Genomic DNA, 21,927 nt, shown 5'->3' with positions numbered 1-21,927 from the left:
TTCCTCAACCACAGTTTGAGGTGCAGAGGACATGAGCTCACTGCTGCCAGCTCCCCACATAACAAGAGCAGTAAAAAGCTCAATGAGCCCTGTAATTAAAATGTTGAATCCGTGCCTTGGTGGCATTGTGAGCATGTTAGTAGTGCAGCAGGTGCAATGCTGTCATAGGAATAATTTATTTCAAGGGGCCACTTAAAGAAATGGTTGGCAATTCATTTTAGGAGCATTTGTGTTATGTGTTGAGCCTCTCTTTTTTATCCTGACAGCAATCAATAAATCAAAATCCCTGAATAAAAAAAGTAATACAGCCTTGTCTTTTTGCAAGAACTGGCAAACCTTCCTGTCTATCTATATTCCTGTTTACCTGTGCCCACTTTGCTTGTGCACTCATTGTATGTTTCTGAAGTCTCCTCAATGTGTACATTTTTTGCTTACATTTTTGTGATAATGTCACTTTAATTTTTTTTATTTGAATGAGACAACACGTAGTTTGATATGGTTCAGTGGCGGCTGGTGTATCTTTCTCGGGGCTCTACCAAAATGTAAGCAAACATATACACAAACTTAAAACATATGTCATATACGCAGGGCTAGCTCAAAGGCACACAGGTAGTTAGTCCAGCCTTCTTGCTAAACCAGCTCCATGAAAAAATAGCAGGTATACTGCCTTCCTCTGTCCTTAACTCCTGCCTATGTCAGGGTTAACAGGTCCGAGCTCTTTTACTCTCAGCTTTCCCTCCAGTGTCCTCCTCTCAAAGGGTGTTTCTTTAAGTGATTAAACATCATTTTCCTTCTCCATATTCGCTATATAGTTTTGTTTAGACTCCGTCTCCGTCTAGCTCTCTCTCATTCAAACGTCAATCACTCACTCTGGCACTGCTGCTACCCCCTAGTTGTTGGCGGTGTAAACAGCTGCTTTGGGCGCCATTTGGTGCACCCCGAGCTACTCCTATCTGTCGCAGTGAGCTGCGGACTGCGCATGCACCACTTATAACGAGAGTCAATGGCCAAAGATTTCTGCGCCCCGAGCAGGAAACACGTGACTTATCAGTAACTTTAGACAACGATGTATAACTTCCAGCTGGAGTGGCGAGCACGTGGCGGCTGGTGACGGGAACACGGCGGTTGGAGAATGGTCCTGGAGTACAAGAAAAGAAACACGTTAGACACTAAAACATCAGTAGGAGAAAATAGCTATAAACGCTAAGTAGCCTTGAAGTTATACCACTGTGGTTGTACAACGATCTGGCGGAGAAAGGTTGGGGAGTCTCGGTTGATATGCTGTTGTTAATGGCTTGATGGGAAGCAGGTGTGTAGTCGCGGAGGGTGCACAGTTGATTGCAGCAGGTGAGTGGAGGTTGAGCCGGGAGCCAGGAGGGACAGCCACCAAGCCCACAAAAACAAACACAGAGAGAGGAGAACAAACAAACAAACAAACAAACAAACAAACACAAAGGAGACGGCTGGAGGAGTACAGCCACCACAAAGGCAAGTGTTGGTGTGGAAATCACATTATCTGAGGAAATGTCCCTCACCATGATTTGCCTGTATCGACAACCCACCACTAAGGTGGATTCCTATGACCAGGTAAAACTCATGCTGAATTCCTGTGACTCCTACAAAGAGCTAATTATTGTAGGAGACTTTAATATCAACTGGAACGACAAACAAAATAGAAAGAGCTTAAAACGGATCATGGGTAAACACAACTTAATACAACCAATGGACAAACCGACTAGAATAACCAAAAACTCCAAGACTGATAGATTTATTATGTACAAACAAAGCTGACAGAATAGTTCAAATCTACAACTTCCTGACTGGTCTTTCTGACCATAATCTTGTTCTTTTTGCCAGGAAACTCACAAAAAAAAGGTTCATGGCCACACCTAAAACCCCTGCCTTCGGTTCTCGCTTCATCCCCAAAAATCTGCAACAGGGTTTTATGGAGGCAGTGAAAATGATTGATTGGGGAGACACTCACTCCTCTGAAGACATTGGTGAAAACATTAATCTGTTTATATCTAAAATTAACAATGCAATGTCTTCCTTCTCAAGGAGAGGGTGCCTTATGGACAGGAAGGAACATCATCTTCCCTGGCTGAATCTACAGTGCAGAAATCTCATGAAATCTAGAGACATGAAATCTAGAGTATCCACTGATAGACATAAATTCACTCATGCTTGTAACAAGGTAACACAAACAATAAGACAGGCCAAAGCAAACTTTTTCATCAACATAATTGAAGGTGCGAAAGGTAACAGTAAAAACGTTTGGCAAATCCTAAATAAACTATTAGGTAAACATACCAAACACAAAAATAATGTATTAGAATTAAAAATCAATGAGGCCCTGATAAAAGACGCTGCAGTGTTGGCAGCTCTCTAAATGAGTATTTTATAAATAGTGCTCTGGGGCCTCATTTATAATGCCGTGCGTAGGATTGACGTGGATAGGTTGCTTACGTAGTAGAAATAAAAAAAATAGGTACAGAAATTTTCCGAAATTTTCCGATTCATCAAACATTGCGTACAGCACTTCCTACGCTGGTTTCCCTTTATAAATCACAATCGACTCGAAATAGGGTGCAGCTTTTTGCGGGCTTCATGTAACGCCCATATTTGCCTATAAATAGTCAAAGAAACGCCCATTCATTCATTCATTTTGACTGACTTTATGAAGAAGATAGCAGGAAATGACGACAGAACAGCTAAAAAAGACATCTCACACCATGTCAGATTTTGGTTATTTTGGGGAGGTCGAGATAAATCATATTTTTTGGTGGATGCAGTTTGAACCAGAGTAGCAGCATGGAGGTCGGATCGTCACCAAAATAAATAAATAAGTGGTCCGAAAAAGGTTAATGACAAAAAAAATACACATAGCCTTCCTCAGGCAGTGTGTTTGTACCGGGGACAGGAGACACCCCCTTGATGAGAAACTGTAAGAAATGATCGGGGAATCCCTCCGGAGTGGAGTCATGACGAGTGGATCTGAATTATGTTTTTGTATTTGGTGGGTCAATTTAGTCAATCAGCTGTGCGCAGCGTCTCCACTGCAGCCTGTGCATTTCAACCCCCCCGCAACTCTATATCCACCAGTTAAAGGAAATACAACTAATGTGTTGTGTTATATTAGCTGTACAATTGACCACATATGGTGTTCTTAGTTTCCATACGTCCTGTGTTTTACGAGCGACTTATCAAGTCTTGGCAAACGGCATAAAACACGATTAAAAGTGATAATATATAAAACCATGCTCGTATCTACAACCTATATAAATGCAAAACGGCATCAGTTTAGACGTAATTCTGTCGTCCTTCTTACCGCATCATTTATGAGAAAACATTTCATAACATTAACACAACATATTCGAGGTGGTTTTAAATAACATATCCGGATTTATTTATTTCTCCAAGTTATGTTTTTGTGTGCACTGAGGAGTCGCAAACAGGCGTTTGTTTAATCATTTTAAGATTGGCTTTAATCAATGTTTGAAAATTAGTTCTTCATATATGATAAGTGAGAGTTAACCTTTTATTTATGGTATTATTTCCACATATTTCTCTCCATTCTTCCTTATGACAACGGTGTTGCAGTTTCTCGTCTCTCCCGTTTTTGTGCTTAGTGCGTACGCATGGGTTACAGTTTGCGTGGAGGACCGCACGTTTTCCCGTCAAGTTAGTATTTTATAAATCGCAAACATTGTGTAAAACTTGCGTACGCCATTTTTTGAGCGTATATCCCTTTATAAATGAGGCCCCTGGACATTACAAAGCTCTTCCCGCCAGCTGAGGTCTCACCTAGCCCGACTATGGATACACACCCCGTTTTTGACCTGGAGGAAATCACAGAGGTTGAGGTAGAAAATATAATCTTAGTGTTAAGAGGTTCTAAGGCTAGGCATGCAGATGATTTAGACACCAACTTTATAAAGACAAATATTGACAGTCTAATACAACCAATTAGTATGCTAGTAAATCAATCTATCAGCACGAGGGAAGTTCCATCATCCTGGAAGGTGGCCACTGTGACACCGATCGTTAAATCTGGGGATAAAGCAATGATATCCAATTATAGACCTATCAGTTTCCTCCCCTGTGTCTCTAAGATAGCTGAGAAATGGGTGTCAAAACTAATCACCAAACATTTAGACAAAGGTTTCGCTCCACTCCACCCAATGCAGTTTGCTTTTCGTGCTCACCACTCCACTGAGACAGCTGACTGTGTCTTTGTGGAAAAGGTTAAATGTATGTTGGACACGAGCCCATATGTACAGGACTGTCTCAGAAAATTAGAATATTGTGATAAAGTTCTTTATTTTCTGTAATGCAATTAAAAAAACAAAAATGTCATACATTCTGGATTCATTACAAATCAACTGAAATATTGCAAGCCTTTTATTATTTTAATATTGCTGATTATGGCATACAGCTTAAGAAAACTCAAAAATCCTATCTCTAAATATTAGAATATCATGAAAAAGTATACTAGTAGGGTGTCCAACGAATCACTTGAATCGTCTAATTAACTCGAAACACCTGCAAGGGTTTCCTGAGCCTTGAAAAACACTCAGCTTGGTTCAGTAAACTAAATCACAAGTATGGGGAAGACTGCTGATCTGACTGCTGTCCAGAGGACCGTCATTGACACCCTCCATCAGGAGGGTAAGACACAAAAAGAAATTTCTCAAAGAGCAAGCTGTTCACAGAGTGCAGTTTCAAAGCACATCCACAAAAAGTCTGTTGGAAGGGGGAAATGTGGCAGGAAACGCTGCACAACCAAGAGAGATGACCGCAGCCTTAACAGCATTGTGAAGAAGAGTCGCTTCCAGAATTTGGGGGAGCTTCAAAGACAGTGGACTGAAGCTGGAGTCCAGGTATCAAAAGTCACTGTTCACAGACGTGTCCGGGAAATGGGCTACAATAGCCGTATTCCCATGGTCAAGCCACTTCTGAACTCAAGACAACGGAAGAGGCGTCTGACTTGGGCTAAGGAAAAGAAGCACTGGACAGTTGCACAGTGGTCCAAAGTCCTCTTTTCAGACGAAAGCAAGTTTTGTATTTCATTTGGAAGTCAAGGCGCCAGAGTCTGGAGAAAGGCTGGAGAGGAGCAAAATCCAAGTTGCTTGAAATCCAGTGTGAAGTTCCCACAGTCAGCGATGGTTTGGGGAGCCATGTCAGCTGCTGGTGTTGGTCCACTGTGTTTCATCAAGCCCAGAGTAAATGCAGCTGTGTACCAAGAGATTTTAGAGCACTACATGCTTCCGTCTGCTGAAAAGCTCTATGGAGATGAGGAATTCATTTTCCAGCATGATCTGGCACCTGCCCACAGTGCCAAAACCACCAGTAACTGGTGTACTGACCATGGCATTACTGTCCTCGATTGGCCTGCAAATTCCCCTGACCTGAACCCCATAGAGAATATGTGGGGTATTGTGAAGAAGAAGCTGAAAGACACCAGACCCAACAATGCTAATGAGCTAAAGGCCGCTATTGAAGCATCCTGGGCATCCATAACACCTCAGCAATGCCACAGGCTGATTGCCTCCATGCCACGCCGCATTGATGCAGTAATCCGTGCAAAAGGATTCCCAACCAAGTACTGAGTGCATTAATGGACATTTTCAAATGTTTGATTGTGTTTTGCTGTTATAAATCTTTTTTTTTTACTTGGTCTGAGGAACTATTCTAATTTTTTGAGATAGGATTTTTGAGTTTTCTTAAGCTGTATGCCATAATCAGCAATATTAAAATAATAAAAGGCTTGCAATATTTCAGTTGATTTGTAATGAATCCAGAATGTATGACATTTTTGTTTTTTTAATTGCATTACAGAAAATAAAGAACTTTATCACAATATTCAAATTTTCTGAGACAGTCCTGTAGGTGCTGTCTTCCTTGATCTCAGGAAGGCTTTTGACACTGTTGACCACCAAGTTCTCCTTACAAAGCTGACTTATTTCAATTTTTCGGCAGATTCAATACATTGGGTTAAGTCTTAACAGAAAACGTTCGATAAGTGTGTTTTGGTCAACGGTACCAAATCCCCCTCCCTTGTGAACCCTGTTGGGGTTCCACAAGGTTCCATTCTTGGACCATTACTGTTTTCACTGTACATTAATGACTTGCCTAATCTATGTCCTGAGTTGAATGTGCAAATGTATGGCGATGATGCGGTCATCTTTGTACACGGGAAAAACATTGAAATGATCTCATCCTGTCTCTCAAAAGCTCAGGTTCAACACTGGCTGAACAACATTTGCTTACAGTTAAATGCAAAAAGTATGCATGGTGTTCAGTGAACGACCAGTCAAAATCGAAGGATCCAACGTGTTTTTAAACGGAGCAGAAATAGAACTATTCCCCCACTTCAAGTACCGTAATTTTCGGACTATAAGCCGCGCCTCTTTCACATTTTTCGACGCTGCGGCTTATATAACGGTGCGGCTAATCTATGGATTTTTACAGCTAACGGCCACTAGGGGACCTCCTAAATCTATGGATTTCTCCGCAGGGTGGCTGGTGTCTCCCTTAGGGATAAGGTGAGAAGTTCGGTCATCCGGGAGGGACTCGGAGTTGAACCGCTCCTCCTTCGCGTCGAAAGGAGCCAGTTGAGGTGGTTCGGGCACCTAGTTAGGATGCCACCTGGGTGCCTCCCTAGGGAGGTGTTCCAGGCACGTCCAGCTGGGAAGAGACCAAGGGGTAGACCTAGAACCAGGTGGAGGGATTATATCTCTTCGCTGGCCTGGAAGCGCCTTGGGATCCCCCAGTCAGAGCTGGTTGATGTGGCCAGGGAAAAGAAAGTTTGGGGCTCTCTGCTGGAACTGCTACCTCCGCGACCCGACCACGGATAAGCGGGAGAAGATGGATGGATGGATGGAGTCCACCACCTTTAACTCTATGGGCTCTATGGCCAGTCCGCGCCCCCCACCTTTAAGCGGCGGACTCCAGCAGGAAAAGCTGGAGGCCGGAAAAGAGTGAGACAGGTAGCGCGCAAAAGTAAAAGTGGAACCGAGAGTGGTACGAGAGACAGAACAAGAGCAAGACAGACAGACATTACGAGAGCGAGACAGTTTGTCCCCGTACCACTGGTTGAAAACCACCGCTGTAGATCACTGCCGGTACGTGCGCTGGGAGCGCACCGTTTAAGTTTGAAAGTTGAAAAGTTTGTGTGTCTTAAACGCTATGTGATACAGTACAGTTTACACAGCACAGTACATGTTCTGCAGCTACTATTGCACTAAATGTTAACACTTGAATACGTTATGCAAATATGCAACTTGTTTGTTGAAATGTTAATAAATGGGAGCTTCCTCAAACAGACATCTCTTTCCCGACAATCCCCTCTGTGCACGAAACCTTACATATGGTAATTAAACATTAAAACACCTGCGGCTTATAGTCCAGTGCGGCTTATATATGTACACATCATTCAATTTAGCTGCTGCGGCTTATATTCAGGTGCGCCTTATAGTCCGAAAATTACGGTATATTGGAGTCATACTGGACTCGAACTTGACTTTTAAGAAACATATTAAGAAAGTATCCAATACCGTTAAATTCAACTTGCAACATTTTAAACCAATTAAACCTTTCTTAACTGTCAATGCTGCAAAGTCACACCTCCACTGCATGATTCTATCCCACATTTAATACTGTGGTCATTTGCTTGTGCCACAAACCTGAAACCCATAGAACAGCTGTACAAGAGAGCTATCCAGGTGTTTGGCAGAAAGCCACATTCATACCACCACTGTACCATCCTGGGAAAACACAATTTCTTGAGTTTTGACAATTTTAAGTCTTTTAAAAGTTTTTTTTTTTTTATATAAATGTTTACATGGACTGGCCCCCCCTCCCTTTAGGGAATTCATCCACAAAAAAAGAACTGGACGCTGCACTAGGTCAGAAACCAGAGGAGACTGTGAAGTCCACCGCAGACGGACCACTTTTGGACAAAATGTCCTCTCCGTTAAAGGCAGCTCTTTGTGGAATAGCCAGTGCTTGAATTGGGCCGGTACTCACCGGTACGCAGTACCGGCACTTCTGATTTTTACCCATGTGGTACCGGCATTTTACTGAGTACCGGCACCTTGCCGGTACTCAGTAAGAAATGCCGGCAATATACGTATATATTGTAAACGCAACGCAGCGCAAATGTGGGTCTGACTCTGCCTCACAGAGGGTGACTGGCTGTCTACATGACGTGGCCTGCCGACATTGCCACTTTCATACAGATAGTAATGCCCTCGATTGGTCTCTGTGTGTCATTCAAGCTCGGGAGGGTGTGTGTTGGTGTATGTGTGGCGCGAGCGAGCGAGAAAGCGCGCACACCGGTTACGTGTATTGTTGTTAGCATCTGGTGCTAGCTAGCTGCGCTAACGGATATAAGGAGCTTTTTCAACAACAAGGTGGAGGAAGAGTCCTTTGCTGTCAGACTGAGAGGCTGATAACTACAGCTCTGGTGAGGTAAATTACTCTCTGAGTCTTTAGATAGTTAACTTAGTTTAAGTTATCTCAGTGGGTCTCAAACGGTTCAGTCACCATTTATGTAAACACATATTTCCATTTCAGGGGGTAGTGATTAGTAAAATATGCATGAATAATACAAACAAAATGTAGATAAACTTGTTGGGAGCTAAAATTTGAGGCCCAGCCCTACTGTTCCCAAATAGATTTGCAATCTTTTTTTAAATAGTAACCCATCTCCATATGTTTCTTTTTGGGTAGTAGATTTAAACTAGAGAGCTATCACTTTGTGCAGCAACACTATTGACAAATAAATCCAGCAAAATGGCACAAAAAACTGGTAGTGGCCTCAGGGACGAGGAGTCATTTAACCAGCCAGTAGGAGTCAAGCTTTACTTTCTTTTATATCCATAATGAAAAAGTAAATCTGTTTACAGTTGTTTCATTATGGATGTTGAGAGGTATCCATATATCTCTTCATTTTGCTCTCAAAGTGCACCAGATTGATGCATCTAACTTCAATATTTAAAAAAAAATTTCCCGGGGGAGCATGCCCCCGGACCCCCATAGACTACAGGGTGTCAGGTCCACTCCCCACTTATAAAAATAGCACTTTACCACTGCACCCCCTCTAATCTCAGATGCACCCTGAGTCATTTTGTTTAATTACAGTGAGCCTTTCTAAAATATAAAGAGACAAACCCACCAGCATTATAGGATATACTATGACTTTGTGCCAAATACTTGTTGCTGATTTAGAGTACTGGCACCTTTTTTATTCCAATTCAAGCACTGGGAATAGCCTCCCAACTGAGTTACAGGATTGTCCCACTTTGAACAGTTTTATAGGTCAACTAAAAGAATGGTTGAGAAGCAAACAAACAAACAAACAAACAAACGTGCCATCACCGCTAAATGCACTTTAACACAGGGGTATCTCCTCCTGCACTTTATGTAGCTCTTTTATCTTCTCCTGCACTTTATATAGCTGCTACATTGTTGCCATGTGGTTAATGCTTGTCTGCTGCTCATGCTCTTTCTGCATATCATGTATTTATTTTTGCTATGTTTATAAATGTCATGTTCTTAAATGTTGTATGTGAGGGACTACGGATGGAAATTAGCTCAAAGCTAAAATCTGGCATGTTTACGTTTTAAAGCATTATTTGTTTTAAATGTTCATCAATGTGCACTGTCCCTCTTCAAATAAACGATTACATTAAATAAATGATTCTCCGAAAGATAACACCCCAGCTCTAATCCACTCTACCTATACATTATGAAGGGCTCAACATATTTTCTCTGTGTATATGAAGTGTCCTTATTGTCTTGCACTCCTGGCACAGCTGTGGTTAGACTGTAATTTCAGCAAAACTCTGAAGGAAAAGAAAAATGTTTTTGACTGTCACACAGTCAAAAACATTTTTTGGCACTTGGTGTGCCTCACAATTCTAATATTGTCAGTGCTAACTAGGTTATGACAACAGTGGCTGTGTTGTTGCTTTCTGTGGCTTTATATAAAAACAACCCTAAACCTGAGCTTCTTTTAACCAGAAAGTTACTTTAGGTGCCTTTAAGTATACAATCACTCTATATATATTTACTTTGAGCTTCCTTTAAAATAAATGAAGAGTTTTCGCAACCCTTAATTTATATACGTAACTTTAGAACGAGGACCATTTACGTAATTGCCAGGGGGAATTGTCCGGGGTTCAATTCACACCTGGTACCTTTGTTGCATACCCCTTCTCTCTATGTAGTTTCCATCATCTCCTATGTTGAATAAAGGAGGTCGTGGGAACCTCATTTGAAGATGTCACATTTCAACTTACAGTAGTCAAACACGTTGAAATGAATACCTTTTTGTTTACCATAGGTTAGGTCGTACCTGTTATATTAAAGCTGTTAACATAGGAAAATACAGATTGGTCTTAATTTTAACAAACATTATTGAGGGATCTAGTAGAAACTAGTTTTAATGCGTTTTATGAACAAGCTACTTTAAAAAGTATAAACAAAGTAATTTCAAGTTCAACTTTTCAGATTTTCACCTGTACACATACTGTATGAGTGCAGTAAGTCTATTGTTGTCAGGAGCCTTCAGGCTTATTCATTCAGGCCTCATTGATACAGTGACACATATAGTGCATGGTGACTAAAGTTACCAGCAGGCAGAGGGATTTATTGATCCAGTATCGAGTGTTCATTAGGAAGAGTGAAGTGCCCTTTTAAGGTCACTGTGGGAGATTGCCTCTGTCAGAACAGCAGAGTAAGAGCTGTCAGGTCAGGAACATTGGAGGACTTTGTCCCTGCTTTGTGGTTCCAGGGAGGAAAAGTACTTTGGATTTGCGATAAAGGCAGATGTATGTATAGTTTTTGAGTTGCAGATTCATCTTGAGTGAATTTATAAATGAGGACTACCTCTAAAAATGTACCCCTGAAACAATAACGCTTTTAACCTATCTCTAACAATTGCCTAGTCCAGGGGTTTTCAAAGTGTGGGTAGGTGAGCCTCCCCTCAGAGAACATAAGAACAGCCGCGCCCCCCCTCCCAATTATTATTGCTGTTATTATTATTATTATTATTATTATTATTATTATTATTATTATTATTATTATTATTGTTGTTGTTGCTATAATGCAGGGGTATTCAATTGCATTTCAAAGAGGTCCAGTAAGAGAAAATGTAATTAAATGCTCTGTTTTCGCTGTCTACCTTCCGCCATTTGAAATTACTCCGACTGTTTCTCTCCTCTTGTCGTGTCTCTGTGTGTTTTTGAATCTATCGTGCTGACTGCACCGATTTGATTGGCTGAGTAGCGTCACCTCCTTAAAACCTTAAACAATAACTTTTTTAAACCTTTTTATTTTTATGTTTTAAACATATTGTATAAAACTCCCCCACTATTTGGACTATTCCTTGCACCCCTCTAGAATAAGCCCGAATGGTCTCAACCATATTGCATCAGTAACGTGCACTTGTTATTATAACAAGATCGCAAGGACGCTGGTAGCGGTCGGAAAATTGAGTGTTGTTCAGTTTGTGTGTTGTGGAACATGCGTGTCCGTGCATGAAAATATACCACACACCCAATTACAATTGCATGTTCAATTCACTACCCTGGAAGTTAATACAGTTCAGTGTTTCCCACAGATCTGAAATATACTTGGGGGGGAAGGTGCCAGGGGGGGGGGCTGCGAGCGGACCGCGGGGCGGGCTTTGTGACGTGCAACACATGTGACAAACAACAAGTTTTAACAACATGTTTATTCATTAACTTTACATTACTGTATGGCAATATTCATTTTGTACAAAGATGGCACTGTTTGTCAGAGCACTTAATCCGTCTGGGTTTGTTGAAGAACAGCTCCAACGCCTGTGTGTATGGGAATGCCTCTGGTGCTGGTCCACTGACTGCTATCCGCATACATGCAGCCAGGTGCTCCCCTTTCAGTCGGTTTCTCATGTCAGTTTTCACCTATAAAACAGACAGTTTGTTTTAAATGAACTATACAGAATGACATGCAACAGGGAATGACACTTACCCTGTTCATCGTAGAAAAATCCCTCTCGCAGTTTACACTGGAGACAGGGATGACCAACCCCGCTGAAGAGAGAAGGCTGAGGTTTGGGTATATTTCTGCCCATTCGTCCTTCTCACTGGCCAGGAGCTGCATGATCTCAGCTTGTGTCTTGTCCTTCAGAGATTAGCCAAGGCAGGGCAAATGAGTATACAGTATAATTGAAACATTTACAGATGTCAAAACAAGCAATTCTAACCGTCAAGTTCATATTAATTTAAGTATTTACCAACCTTAAATGTTCCTTCAAGAACATGCTGCTTGTAGGAGGTCCACTCTTGGATAACTGTGGCATCCTGCCCTGGGATGAATTTGTTGGCAAGGGTCTGCAACATTGAAATGTTGGTTACATCATTGGAGGTAACTGCCTTTGGACCCAGGACACTGAAGGCCCCCAGCACTTCAATAGTGCTTTGCTGGAACCTGCTCTCAATGTTGCTCTCCAGGCTGCAGATGTAAGGTTTGAGGACCTGGAATGATATTATACATTTTTCAGTTCAAGGAAAATAAATATTGGAATGTAAAAGTAAGAAGGGATGTATTTACATCTCTGACAAATCTGGCCCACATATCTTCCCGGGGCCGCTCCAGAATTCCGTGTCCCCTCCTGATCCTCTCCTCCTCTCCGGCAATGCTAAACGCCCCAAGTCCACCTGGGTTGTCCAAGTCTTGGTGTAGGCGAGCAAGGAACGTTCCGGGGAGTGGGGTCTCGCCTGCCTCCAGAATTCTCCTCAGAGTAACAAGTGTGACTGGCACCTAAATGTGGAAAAAGACAACAATATAATAGGATGGATAATGCAAATAACTGGGAGCATCAAATGCATTTCTTTGTAATCTACCTGCTCCTGTATGTGGAGAAAGTTCACATCAGCTCTCTGAAACACCTTGGACAGCATTGCAATGTGGGGCAGCACATCTGCCTGAAGGTAGAGGGCAGCCACAAAGCGGTATGTGGCACAGAAGGTGTATAGACCTTTGGCCACTGGGCACTTCCTTGTGCTCGCTTCTTCCGCCAGAGCAGCCAGCACAGCTGGAAGGTTCCTCTGGAGGTTTTGAACGGCTAGGTGCTGCGATAGCCACCTTGTATCTTTCACCTCCTAACAACAAGTAGAAACACTGGCTAGTAAAATATATGTAAATAATATGACACCACAATAGTATTATGAAAATAGGTGAAAACACACCTTGACTTTCAAGTCGTTCAGACCAAGAGTGGTAGCGGCAGCACTCAGTGTGGCTGACCTATTTGCACTATTTCGGAAGAATAGGTGCAGTTCCTGCAGGTGGTTCCTGAAGTTTGCCATATACCTGACAGCATTTGAGGCATCTTTGCATGCCAGTGCCAGTCTGTGAGCAGCACACGCTACAGAAACCAGCTTTGGAAAACTGTCTGTGAGCTGCTTTGCCACTCCATTCAGACGGCCTAAGTTTAAGAATTAAATGCAGTGTTGAGGGCGTCATTTTGTTTCCTTTAATAACAGCTGACAATTCAAATTTCACACAATCCATTAGATTTAACAATAAACTCCATACCCGTCATCACTGCTGCACCGTCTGTCCCGAGTCCGTAGAGCCTGTCTACCGGGAGATCCTTCTTCTGTAGTACACTCTTGATGGCAGCAACAATGCTGTCAGCTTTCCCATCTTCCAGAGTTACCAGGTCAAGGAAGTGGTTGAAAACATAACCCTCTTTATCCAGGTGTCTAAAATAAAAATGTATAGGTTTTCACACATATTAATAAATATTAAGTTTAACTAGGCCTTTATTTAAATGCACATCATTCCTTTAAAAAATACCCCACCTAACATGTAAATCCAGCTGGCGGTTTACAGATACATCTGTGGTTTCATCAACCTCTAGGCTGATTGCTTGAGATGACCTTATCTCTTCCAAAATAGGCGACTCTACTATCTCTGCAAGGATCTCCAGCATTTCATCCACTATTCTGTGTGATTGATAATTGTTTCTTTGATCCACCTGAGAAAAAGAGATCATTTAACATTTAGCTGGTTAAAGTTCTTAGTTTCACAAGCATCATTTTGTACTAGGTTTACCTTCAGCTTTTCAAAGTAATCACAACCCAAAAGCTGAGCTAAACTTAAGAGCTTAGGGTAGTTGGTTTGGTGAGCAATCTCGTTCTTTACTAGCCAGTAAAGGCATTTGAGTCCACCTATGACGGCCTCATGCTCCATAATAACTGTGGGCTCAAAAGCCTGCATCACTGAGTAGCCTAGACCAAGGGCAAAGACATAATTCATTATATGAGCCAAACATGGTTGATAGGTTGCAGAAATTAGCTTTACATAAAAAAATGATATACCTGATGCAAGTGAGACCTGATGCTTTACACTATATTGATGAGGCTCTGAGGAGATGTGGCGCTCGATATAATCCTTGCGGAAAACAAGAATCCCAACTTCTATGAAAGCCCGTTTTAAGGGGCCTTTCTTTATTGGAGGCTTGTGTAGCCTGCAGATTCGGCAAAACATTCCTTTTTAAAAAGAAAAACGTGTTAATTCTTACAAAAAATAAGTTTTATTACAAATATGAACTTGCAAATGCCATTCATACCATGCTGGGTGAGGTAGAGCTAATTCTTGAACTGTGGCATTTTGAGCCAATCAGGGTTCCATCCTGAGTGGCGATGCTTGGAATCTGAAAATAATGCATTGTTATTACTGCATTTAAATGGTAGAGTTCTCCTTGCTATTATACTATGTCTGTGTCTGTGTCTGTGATGCTTGGAACTGTGCTGCTTGTTCACCTGCACCTGCTTGTACCACACTGGGACCTGCTGCTGCTTGTATCACACTGGGACCTGCACCTGCTTCTACACTGGGACCTGCTGCTGCTTCTACCACACTGGGACCTGCTGCCTCTCCCTCAGTACTCTGACTAGTTGTGCCAGCATCTTCACTGAACACCGGCTAGAATTGAAAACAAGCTTGAATCTAGTTTGGTCTCTGCATTGCAACTCACTGTTGATTGCAATTGTATAATTTCAGGTCAAACGAACCGACATATATCATTATTGAGACTTATGCATTTATTATTGCCATTGCAAGCAAAATGCTAACATTGGCTAAGTTACCTGTGGTCTCTCCTCCTCTCCTCGTCTCTCCTCCTCATCCTCACGCCGTATTCTCTTAAAATATTTTTGAATACTCATATCTGAGGAGTAATGCAGGGGAAATTAACAGTCTAACCTTAGCTAAAGTTAATCTGTGTCCTTCTAACTGGCATAGCCCGAAGAGAAAACGAATTATAATCTTTTTTATATTTAATTTAGCACACGTAACTTGCACGCAGCAAAGTTGGCCTGATTACGTTAAATACACTCTTAGTTGCCACTAACTTCAAATAATTCGAATCTCCTACCAAAGTCAGAAAACAACAACACAATAAGGAGAAAATAGTTACTTTACCTTAGTGTCCGCGTCTTCTAAATTAACGTCGTCTTCTCCGTTTCTCGTTTCCCTCCACGCGATGGCAGCACGAACAGGAGGTGTCGAGCGAGGGATCATACACTAGTTAATCGATCGCAGAGCGAACAGGGGGGGATTATTGTCCCCTAGTTAATCAACCGCAGAGCGAACAGGCACAGGAGGCGTAGAGCGAGGGCTCATTGTCCATTAGTTAATCACTCGCAGATGGCGTCGCTCGCGGACGGATAAAAAAAATTAAAAAAGGTCCGAAATATACTTGGGCGGGCCTTAATATACCTGGGCGGCCCGCCCAAGTATTAACATTGTGTGGGAAACACTGCAGTTGTTAAAGTTGGAACAGCCTGTGGACAGCCGTTCTTCCTTGCATGTCAGTCGCCGACACCTTCTTACAGAGGACAGGCACATCTAGCTGCAGCACGACCCGTATATTTCCGCACGCCGTGTTCTCAAAACATATATTTTTTAACATTTTCAACATGGTGGATAAATCCTTATATGCTCCCGGTAACACACTGAACGTCAACTTTGCCTCCTTATTACACTCACCCCTACTTTAGTGGGAACAATGAGTCTGCGTCTTTGATACACAGAGGAATAAACGCAGATCATCCTCTGGCTGCAGCCTTGACCCGGTACTTGCTTTTGAACAAAGTCAATGCGGAAAACCTGCACTCACACAGGTAGGTGGAGGTGAAGGGAATGAGCACTTTTACAGCCTTTTTGGCGAGGTGGGGGAACTCGGTCTCCACAGACAGCCACAAGTGGGCAAGTGTCACTTTACTCGTCTTTTTCTCGTTCTTTTGTGTCTCACGCTGCGCCTCCCCTGAAGCTCCCTGGCGCCCCCCAGGGGAGGCGCGCCTCACACTTTGAAAACCGCTGGCCTAGTCCACTGTTAAAGGAAATCAGAAAAGTGTTGCCAATCCAAGTAGTGATTGAGAAAACCATCCCATTGAAAGATCTTCCAAATGGCAAAGATGAGATGGAATACCTCTGTGTGGGAAACCCAGCTATTCTGTTGCTCATTATTAGTGACTATGCTGAGGCTGTGGGAAGGAGTGTGGTCGTGGATACTGTCTGTCAGGTAGGAGGGGGCATGGTTGTTCAGAGCTTAGTGCATTTGGAGAAAGATTTTAAAATGTATTTGTTGACGCATAGGGAGCAAATGGAAGTTCTGCAGGCAGGGTTGATGTGGTCAGCAGAGTTCTGGATGTACTGAAGGTTATTGAGTTTAGATGATGTACCATACAGGATGCTGTTGCAGTAGTTCAGTCTGGATGAGATGAAGGCATGGATAAGGGTTTCGGAAGCAAAGATGGAGATTGATGGGTGGATGTTATGTTTTGCTCTGTGGTTTAAATGGGTTTCAAAGGTGTGGTTGCTGTATACAGTGACTCCAAGGTTGTGGATGTGTGGGGAGGGAGACAGAGTGGAGTAATCTATGGTGAGAGAGAAGTTGTTATTGTTTTTGGTGAGGGACCAATGAGTAACATGTGAAGTATTATTTAAATTATTTGAAGTATTAAAGTAACATATTATAGCAGAAAGCTTTATATAGTGTATTTCTGCTATATTCATTTTAATGTCACCTTATATAGAATGTGTGTTAAACTTGTGATTTCTGCCTTGACTGACTTCTGCCTTGCAGATACCAAGAAGAGGCCCCTTGAGTCTCTGTTAATTATCAATAGTCCTTGCAATTAACGGGGGAATTCCCAGAGACATTTTCCTTAGATATAATGCAGTTAAATTATTGTTAGTTAATAATGCACATCCTGCAGGCCTTGAGAATTGAGTCACACAGTTAAACGAGACCATAGTCCTTTGTTCTCATTTTTAAATGTATTCATTCCAGATAGCTGACCTTTAGGTGAGAAGAAGGTCAGGGAAGACCTTAGGGCATGGGAACAGTTAACTTCTGTTGGTTGACTGATTCTGTGGCCGTCATGGGACGATGACGTTTGGATATTTACAAGTATGGCTTTCATAAAGAAAAACAGGTGACATTTGTATGATGGGCTGCATAGGGATAATGTGTGTGCGTTCTGTTAAAGAGTCCTCTGTCATGACTCCAAATCATTGATTGGGGGATCTGCCTAAGGGCAGAGGAACAAACACACACACACACACACACACACACACACACACACACACACACACACACACACACACACACACACACACACACACACACACACACACACACACACACACACACACACACACACACACACACACACACACACACACACACACACACACACACACACGCGCGCGCACAGAAGCAACAGGTGGAATCAACAAACTGCTGACTCACTGCCTGGGGTCCCGCGCAGAAGTGAAACCGACCAATGGAACACTGCCAACTCACTGGCTAGCTCGCTCAGAAGTGAACTCGCCAATAAACAAATAGCTAGGGAAGAGCAAGCGACAAAACTCCTCCCCACCTGCGTATAAATGTTGTGATCGTTTTGAAGATTGGCGCTCTTGTTTTTTGACTGGCCGTTCCTGAGACGTGTCTCAGGCGGTGGTAGAACTTGGGCCCGGAGCATTCTGCATTTTGAAGCTGCTGTTGCAGAGTGCTTCGTGATTAGGTGATTGGGTGATATATTGTATGTTTTACCATTAAAACAGATTATTGTTTAACCCTTATCCTGGCTGCTTTGAATTTTTCCTTCTTTTGAGAACCCGCTCATATAGGAACGGCGCGGAGCAGAGGTTCTGCCCCAACACATGTCAGATCTTTCACAGTTTAGTTTGAGGAAGTCGCATTGCATTCAAGTTTTGTCCAAGTATTACTTAGAGGGATCCCCAGCCCTTGCAGTCAATATATCGATATGTTCTTGGGCAAGATACCTAACCCCAAGTTGCTCCCCATGGCATGGCCAGTGCAGCCTGTCCTCCAACAAAAAGCGAGCATATAGGCCGATTGTTCATGCCCTTATTAAGACAAAGAGAAACGTTTTAAAGTATATGTTGTTTCTTACACGACAACTAGAAGTGCTCTAGTAGTCGTGTAAGAAACAACATGCTCCCGGCCCACATTGTTCATTGCAAATGCTCCGGAGGGACGTTTGTTCACAAATAACCAGTGTTGGGCAAGTTACTTTTAAAAAGTAACTAGTAATAGTTATAGTTACTGCTCTCAAAAAGTAACTAGTTACTTCATTAGTTACTAAATTATAAAAGTAACTAGTAACACGTTACTTTACTTTAAAAATAATAACAATACAAATACAAGTTTTTGTGTTGTTCTGTGGCACAGTAAGAGAAAAGACAACTCCCCATCATTGTAGCAATTATCATTACGAAATGTAGTGGAACAATAAAACACAAAAGATATGTTTAGACATTGGTTGAGAAGGTGGGGTCTTTGTGGCGACTAGTTTTATAGCCCCATGTACATTAGTTAGGTGCTTCAGGAGATTGGCATTGCTGTTATTCGATGTGGACAATGCTTTCTGTCCTGCACACAGTTTACATTTTACCATAAGCTTTTTTGCGTCCTTTATCCCCACAAATTGAAAATAGTGGTTATATTTCCAAGTTGCAAATGTGCTGCTGCTCTCGCTGATACTTGCATCTCCCATTGTGTGCTGGTGGTGAGCGTTGCCGTGTGTGTGTGTGTGTTATCATTAGCAAGTGTTCGTGTGTGTGTATTTTCCCAATAAGGCAAGACCCGCCCAACTCTGTCTCTGATTGGCTTACCCTGAAATGTTACCCCGCGTTAACCAATCATCACTCCTCTTTGGTTACTTTCACTTTTCCATGATACTGTGAGAGGACATCGCTGTATTCGCCTTTAAGTTACATCCGCAGGGAGATTCGGTTCAGTTCCATCACATAATGTAATGCAGTAACGCACCCATTTAAATCACAGTAACTATAACGGCGTTACTTAATGGGAATAGGTAACTAGTAACGCTATTAGTTACTGCAAAAAAACTGCAAATAACCCTCTCTGGAAAATCCTAAATTGTGGAATAGTTTGCCCATTAAAATGCTTTTTGATTCGATTTCTGGTGAGAAGTGTATATTGTACTCTTCGAATCCACGTCCAGTCGATGTGTAGGGTCTATAGTTTGATAGATATTACGAAGATGATCTGAGTTGTCGTCAGGATAACGTGTATGCAGCTTCCATGTAAAGTTAGCGTGGGTGAAAACAGTTTTTCCAGTCTCTAAGTTTTCATAATAAAACCGGATATATTCCCCTCACTGTGAAATGATTACACAGTGATATCTGCATTACTCATCCACTAAAAAAATAAGTTTATCCTTGTTAATTACACAATATTGATTGGTCTAAATTGTGTACAATGCTTTTGTGTTTTTAACCTTCGATTCAGAGAAACATATAGTTTTTTCGGAGTTTAGACACTACCGTTTCCGAATACACTACGCTACCCAGAATCCCCAGCTATCGTTTGGGACTACAACATCCACCTTGCTTTACAAACCCCGTGATTAGTCATCAAGCCCTGTGATTGGATGTTGGAGTGGCAGTGCGACAAGGTTACGCTGAGCGTCAAACAGCTCTATGAAATGGAATGGAACCACGGCAGACTTTCCAAAATTGGAATTGGACGGGTCCAGCCGCCCCCCCCTGAACTATACATGCTGGCAATTGTGTGTTTCGCAACATGTTCTATGGCCCGTCTCTTTAAGACATTTTCGCATTTCCCACAATTAGAAGTTGACAGTATTAAACTGTGTACACCCTGGAGGTTTAGGGCAGGGGTTCCCAAAGTGGGGGTCGCGACCCCCCGGGGGGTCACGAGATGATAACAAAATAAAATAAAAAAATAAAAAATCATTATTAACAATAACGTTTGCATAGACATTTTCAGGGGCGGACTAGTCATCTGTATAATTTCCCCAAAAACTGTAATTAATTCACTAGCAAGAGCACTGTTATTTTGGGGGTCGCGGGCTGAAAAGTTTGGGAAACCCTTGTTTAGGGGATACGAAACAGTGTTGTTATCAAATTTAAAACATATAATTAATAAATGGGTGAATTAATATACCCACATGACAGCTAAGGTCAGAAGACCTTTATTTAACAGCTTGTCTTATGACTGTGACCCCTCCTGTTGCTCATTGATAAGCCTGAAACATGCACTTGTCAAGGTTCAGAGGCACATTTTTGCAAATATGGCAGTAGCCATCGATCATCTTAAGGTAAGATAAGATATACTTTATTGATCCCAAGTTGGGAAATGTTTTTTTTACAGCAGCATACTACTTTGTTCTACTCCAATACAATTCAGAGGTTAACCTGGTATTTGTACTCCACTACATGTATTTTAGTTACTTTGCAGATTCTGATTAATGATGTGAAATATAAACAACCCTTAAATCAGACTTTAGTTACACCTGAGTCAAATTCAGGGAAGGTGATTGTCAAGTGCCAAAATAAACTATGCAATATATTGGATGTTAAGTGCTTTGTCAGACTTCATATTTATCTGTGGATAACCCCAACATTTTGTTCTTATTCAAAAGAAGACCTTAACTTAAAGTAATCTTTAATGTTTGAATAAAGCCTTATTAGTTTGTCTGTTTTGCACATCCTCCAGTTAATATCTTTGGACGTCTAAACTGTTTTATTGTGGAGATCACTACAGTATCTTCTTGATATTTTCTATTCTATATTTCTATCATGCCTTCTACTTTCCCCAAATTTTGTATGTAGGCTACTCTTAATATTTAAATGTTTTCATCAAATAAAACGGATTCAACAACAAAATTCAATAATGTGCTTTAACCACTAGGCGGTGCGGGTTAAAAAACCAGTGGTGCAGTTAATAAAACATAATATGACTATTAACTTTATTATGAAATTAAAACAGAACGGTAAAGGAAAATACAGTTTCAGTCTCTCGATTTGAAGCTTATGCATTGTACCTTGAACCTGTATAGACCTGCAACAGTCAACTGCATGAGGAGTTGGAAAGGTAGTTCAGTAAATAATATCTTTAAAAAACTACATAAACATCCCTTTCTATTAGCTGTGCACCGTTGTGGCGTAAATATAACCTATCTACCAATTGGATCAAATATAAAAGTCAGCCGAATTAGTGTTGATATTGTAAGGAGACGTATTGTGTGAAAAGAAATGGAGGATGTTGTTTAATTGCTAATATATTTATGATCCACGTCACATATTCAGTTTTGGCAGCATTTCTTACAGTTTGTCAAAAGGTCTTCTGATCAGGGCTCTATAAATAAAGAACTACGGCAGATATGTAATATTTAATGCAACCGAACCGTGAACGCTGTGCATTGCTGGCGTGGCTCGCTGCAAAAGTTGAGCAATGTTCAACTTTTGACGCCTCGGCAGAAGCGTCAGCCAATCGAATCATATGCCAGAACAAACTCAAGCCAATCAAACCGCTGCTTGTGTGTCAGGGGCGGGAGATTCATGTGA

The 21,927-nt window shown here is 41.7% G+C and overlaps 2 protein-coding genes across 5 annotated transcripts in view; one reads left to right on the top strand and one right to left on the bottom strand.

The window, feature by feature from the left end:
- The window catches only part of klhdc8b (kelch domain containing 8B), a gene marked incomplete at its 3' end in the record, with an annotated part of 357,262 nt that overhangs the window by 194,855 nt on the left and 140,480 nt on the right, over positions 1–21,927 (top strand). The gene's annotated exons all lie outside the window — the stretch shown is intronic.
- On the bottom strand, positions 11,726–14,996 carry LOC307037926 (zinc finger protein 862-like). Of its 4 annotated transcripts, none has more exons than XM_079679144.1 (11): positions 14,820–14,996; positions 14,376–14,710; positions 14,110–14,285; positions 13,857–14,032; positions 13,588–13,757; positions 13,239–13,477; positions 12,894–13,151; positions 12,601–12,810; positions 12,288–12,524; positions 12,019–12,171; positions 11,726–11,951 (listed from the first exon to the last, which is right to left on the bottom strand). In XM_079679144.1, the coding sequence occupies exons 2-11, from the start codon at positions 14,542–14,544 to the stop codon at positions 11,775–11,777; spliced, it is 1,965 nt and encodes a 654-aa protein (XP_079535270.1). In that variant the 5' UTR covers positions 14,545–14,710; positions 14,820–14,996; the 3' UTR covers positions 11,726–11,774. The 4 variants fall into 4 exon arrangements, with proteins under 4 accessions (XP_079535270.1, XP_079535268.1, XP_079535267.1 ...); XM_079679142.1 differs by having other exon boundaries at positions 14,110–14,546; positions 14,627–14,710; positions 14,820–14,995; XM_079679141.1 differs by having other exon boundaries at positions 14,110–14,710; positions 14,820–14,995.

The sequence above is a fragment of the Notothenia rossii genome (genome assembly GCF_949606895.1).
Source record: "Notothenia rossii genome assembly, chromosome: 4".
Taxonomy (NCBI): Eukaryota; Metazoa; Chordata; class Actinopteri; order Perciformes; family Nototheniidae; genus Notothenia; species Notothenia rossii.
The sequence above is the reverse complement of the archived record's forward strand: the minus strand, read 5'-3'. Positions and strand labels throughout refer to the sequence as shown.

Coding starts and splice junctions, on each gene's coding strand:
- LOC307037926 (XM_079679141.1), bottom strand. CDS start 14,544: ATGTTTTGCCGAATCTGCAGGCTACACAAGCCTCCAATAAAGAAAGGC. Junction 12,525..12,600: donor GGGCCAGATTTGTCAGAGAT/GTAAATACATCC, acceptor ATATCATTCCAG/GTCCTCAAACCTTACATCTG. Junction 11,952..12,018: donor ATTTTTCTACGATGAACAGG/GTAAGTGTCATT, acceptor TCTGTTTTATAG/GTGAAAACTGACATGAGAAA.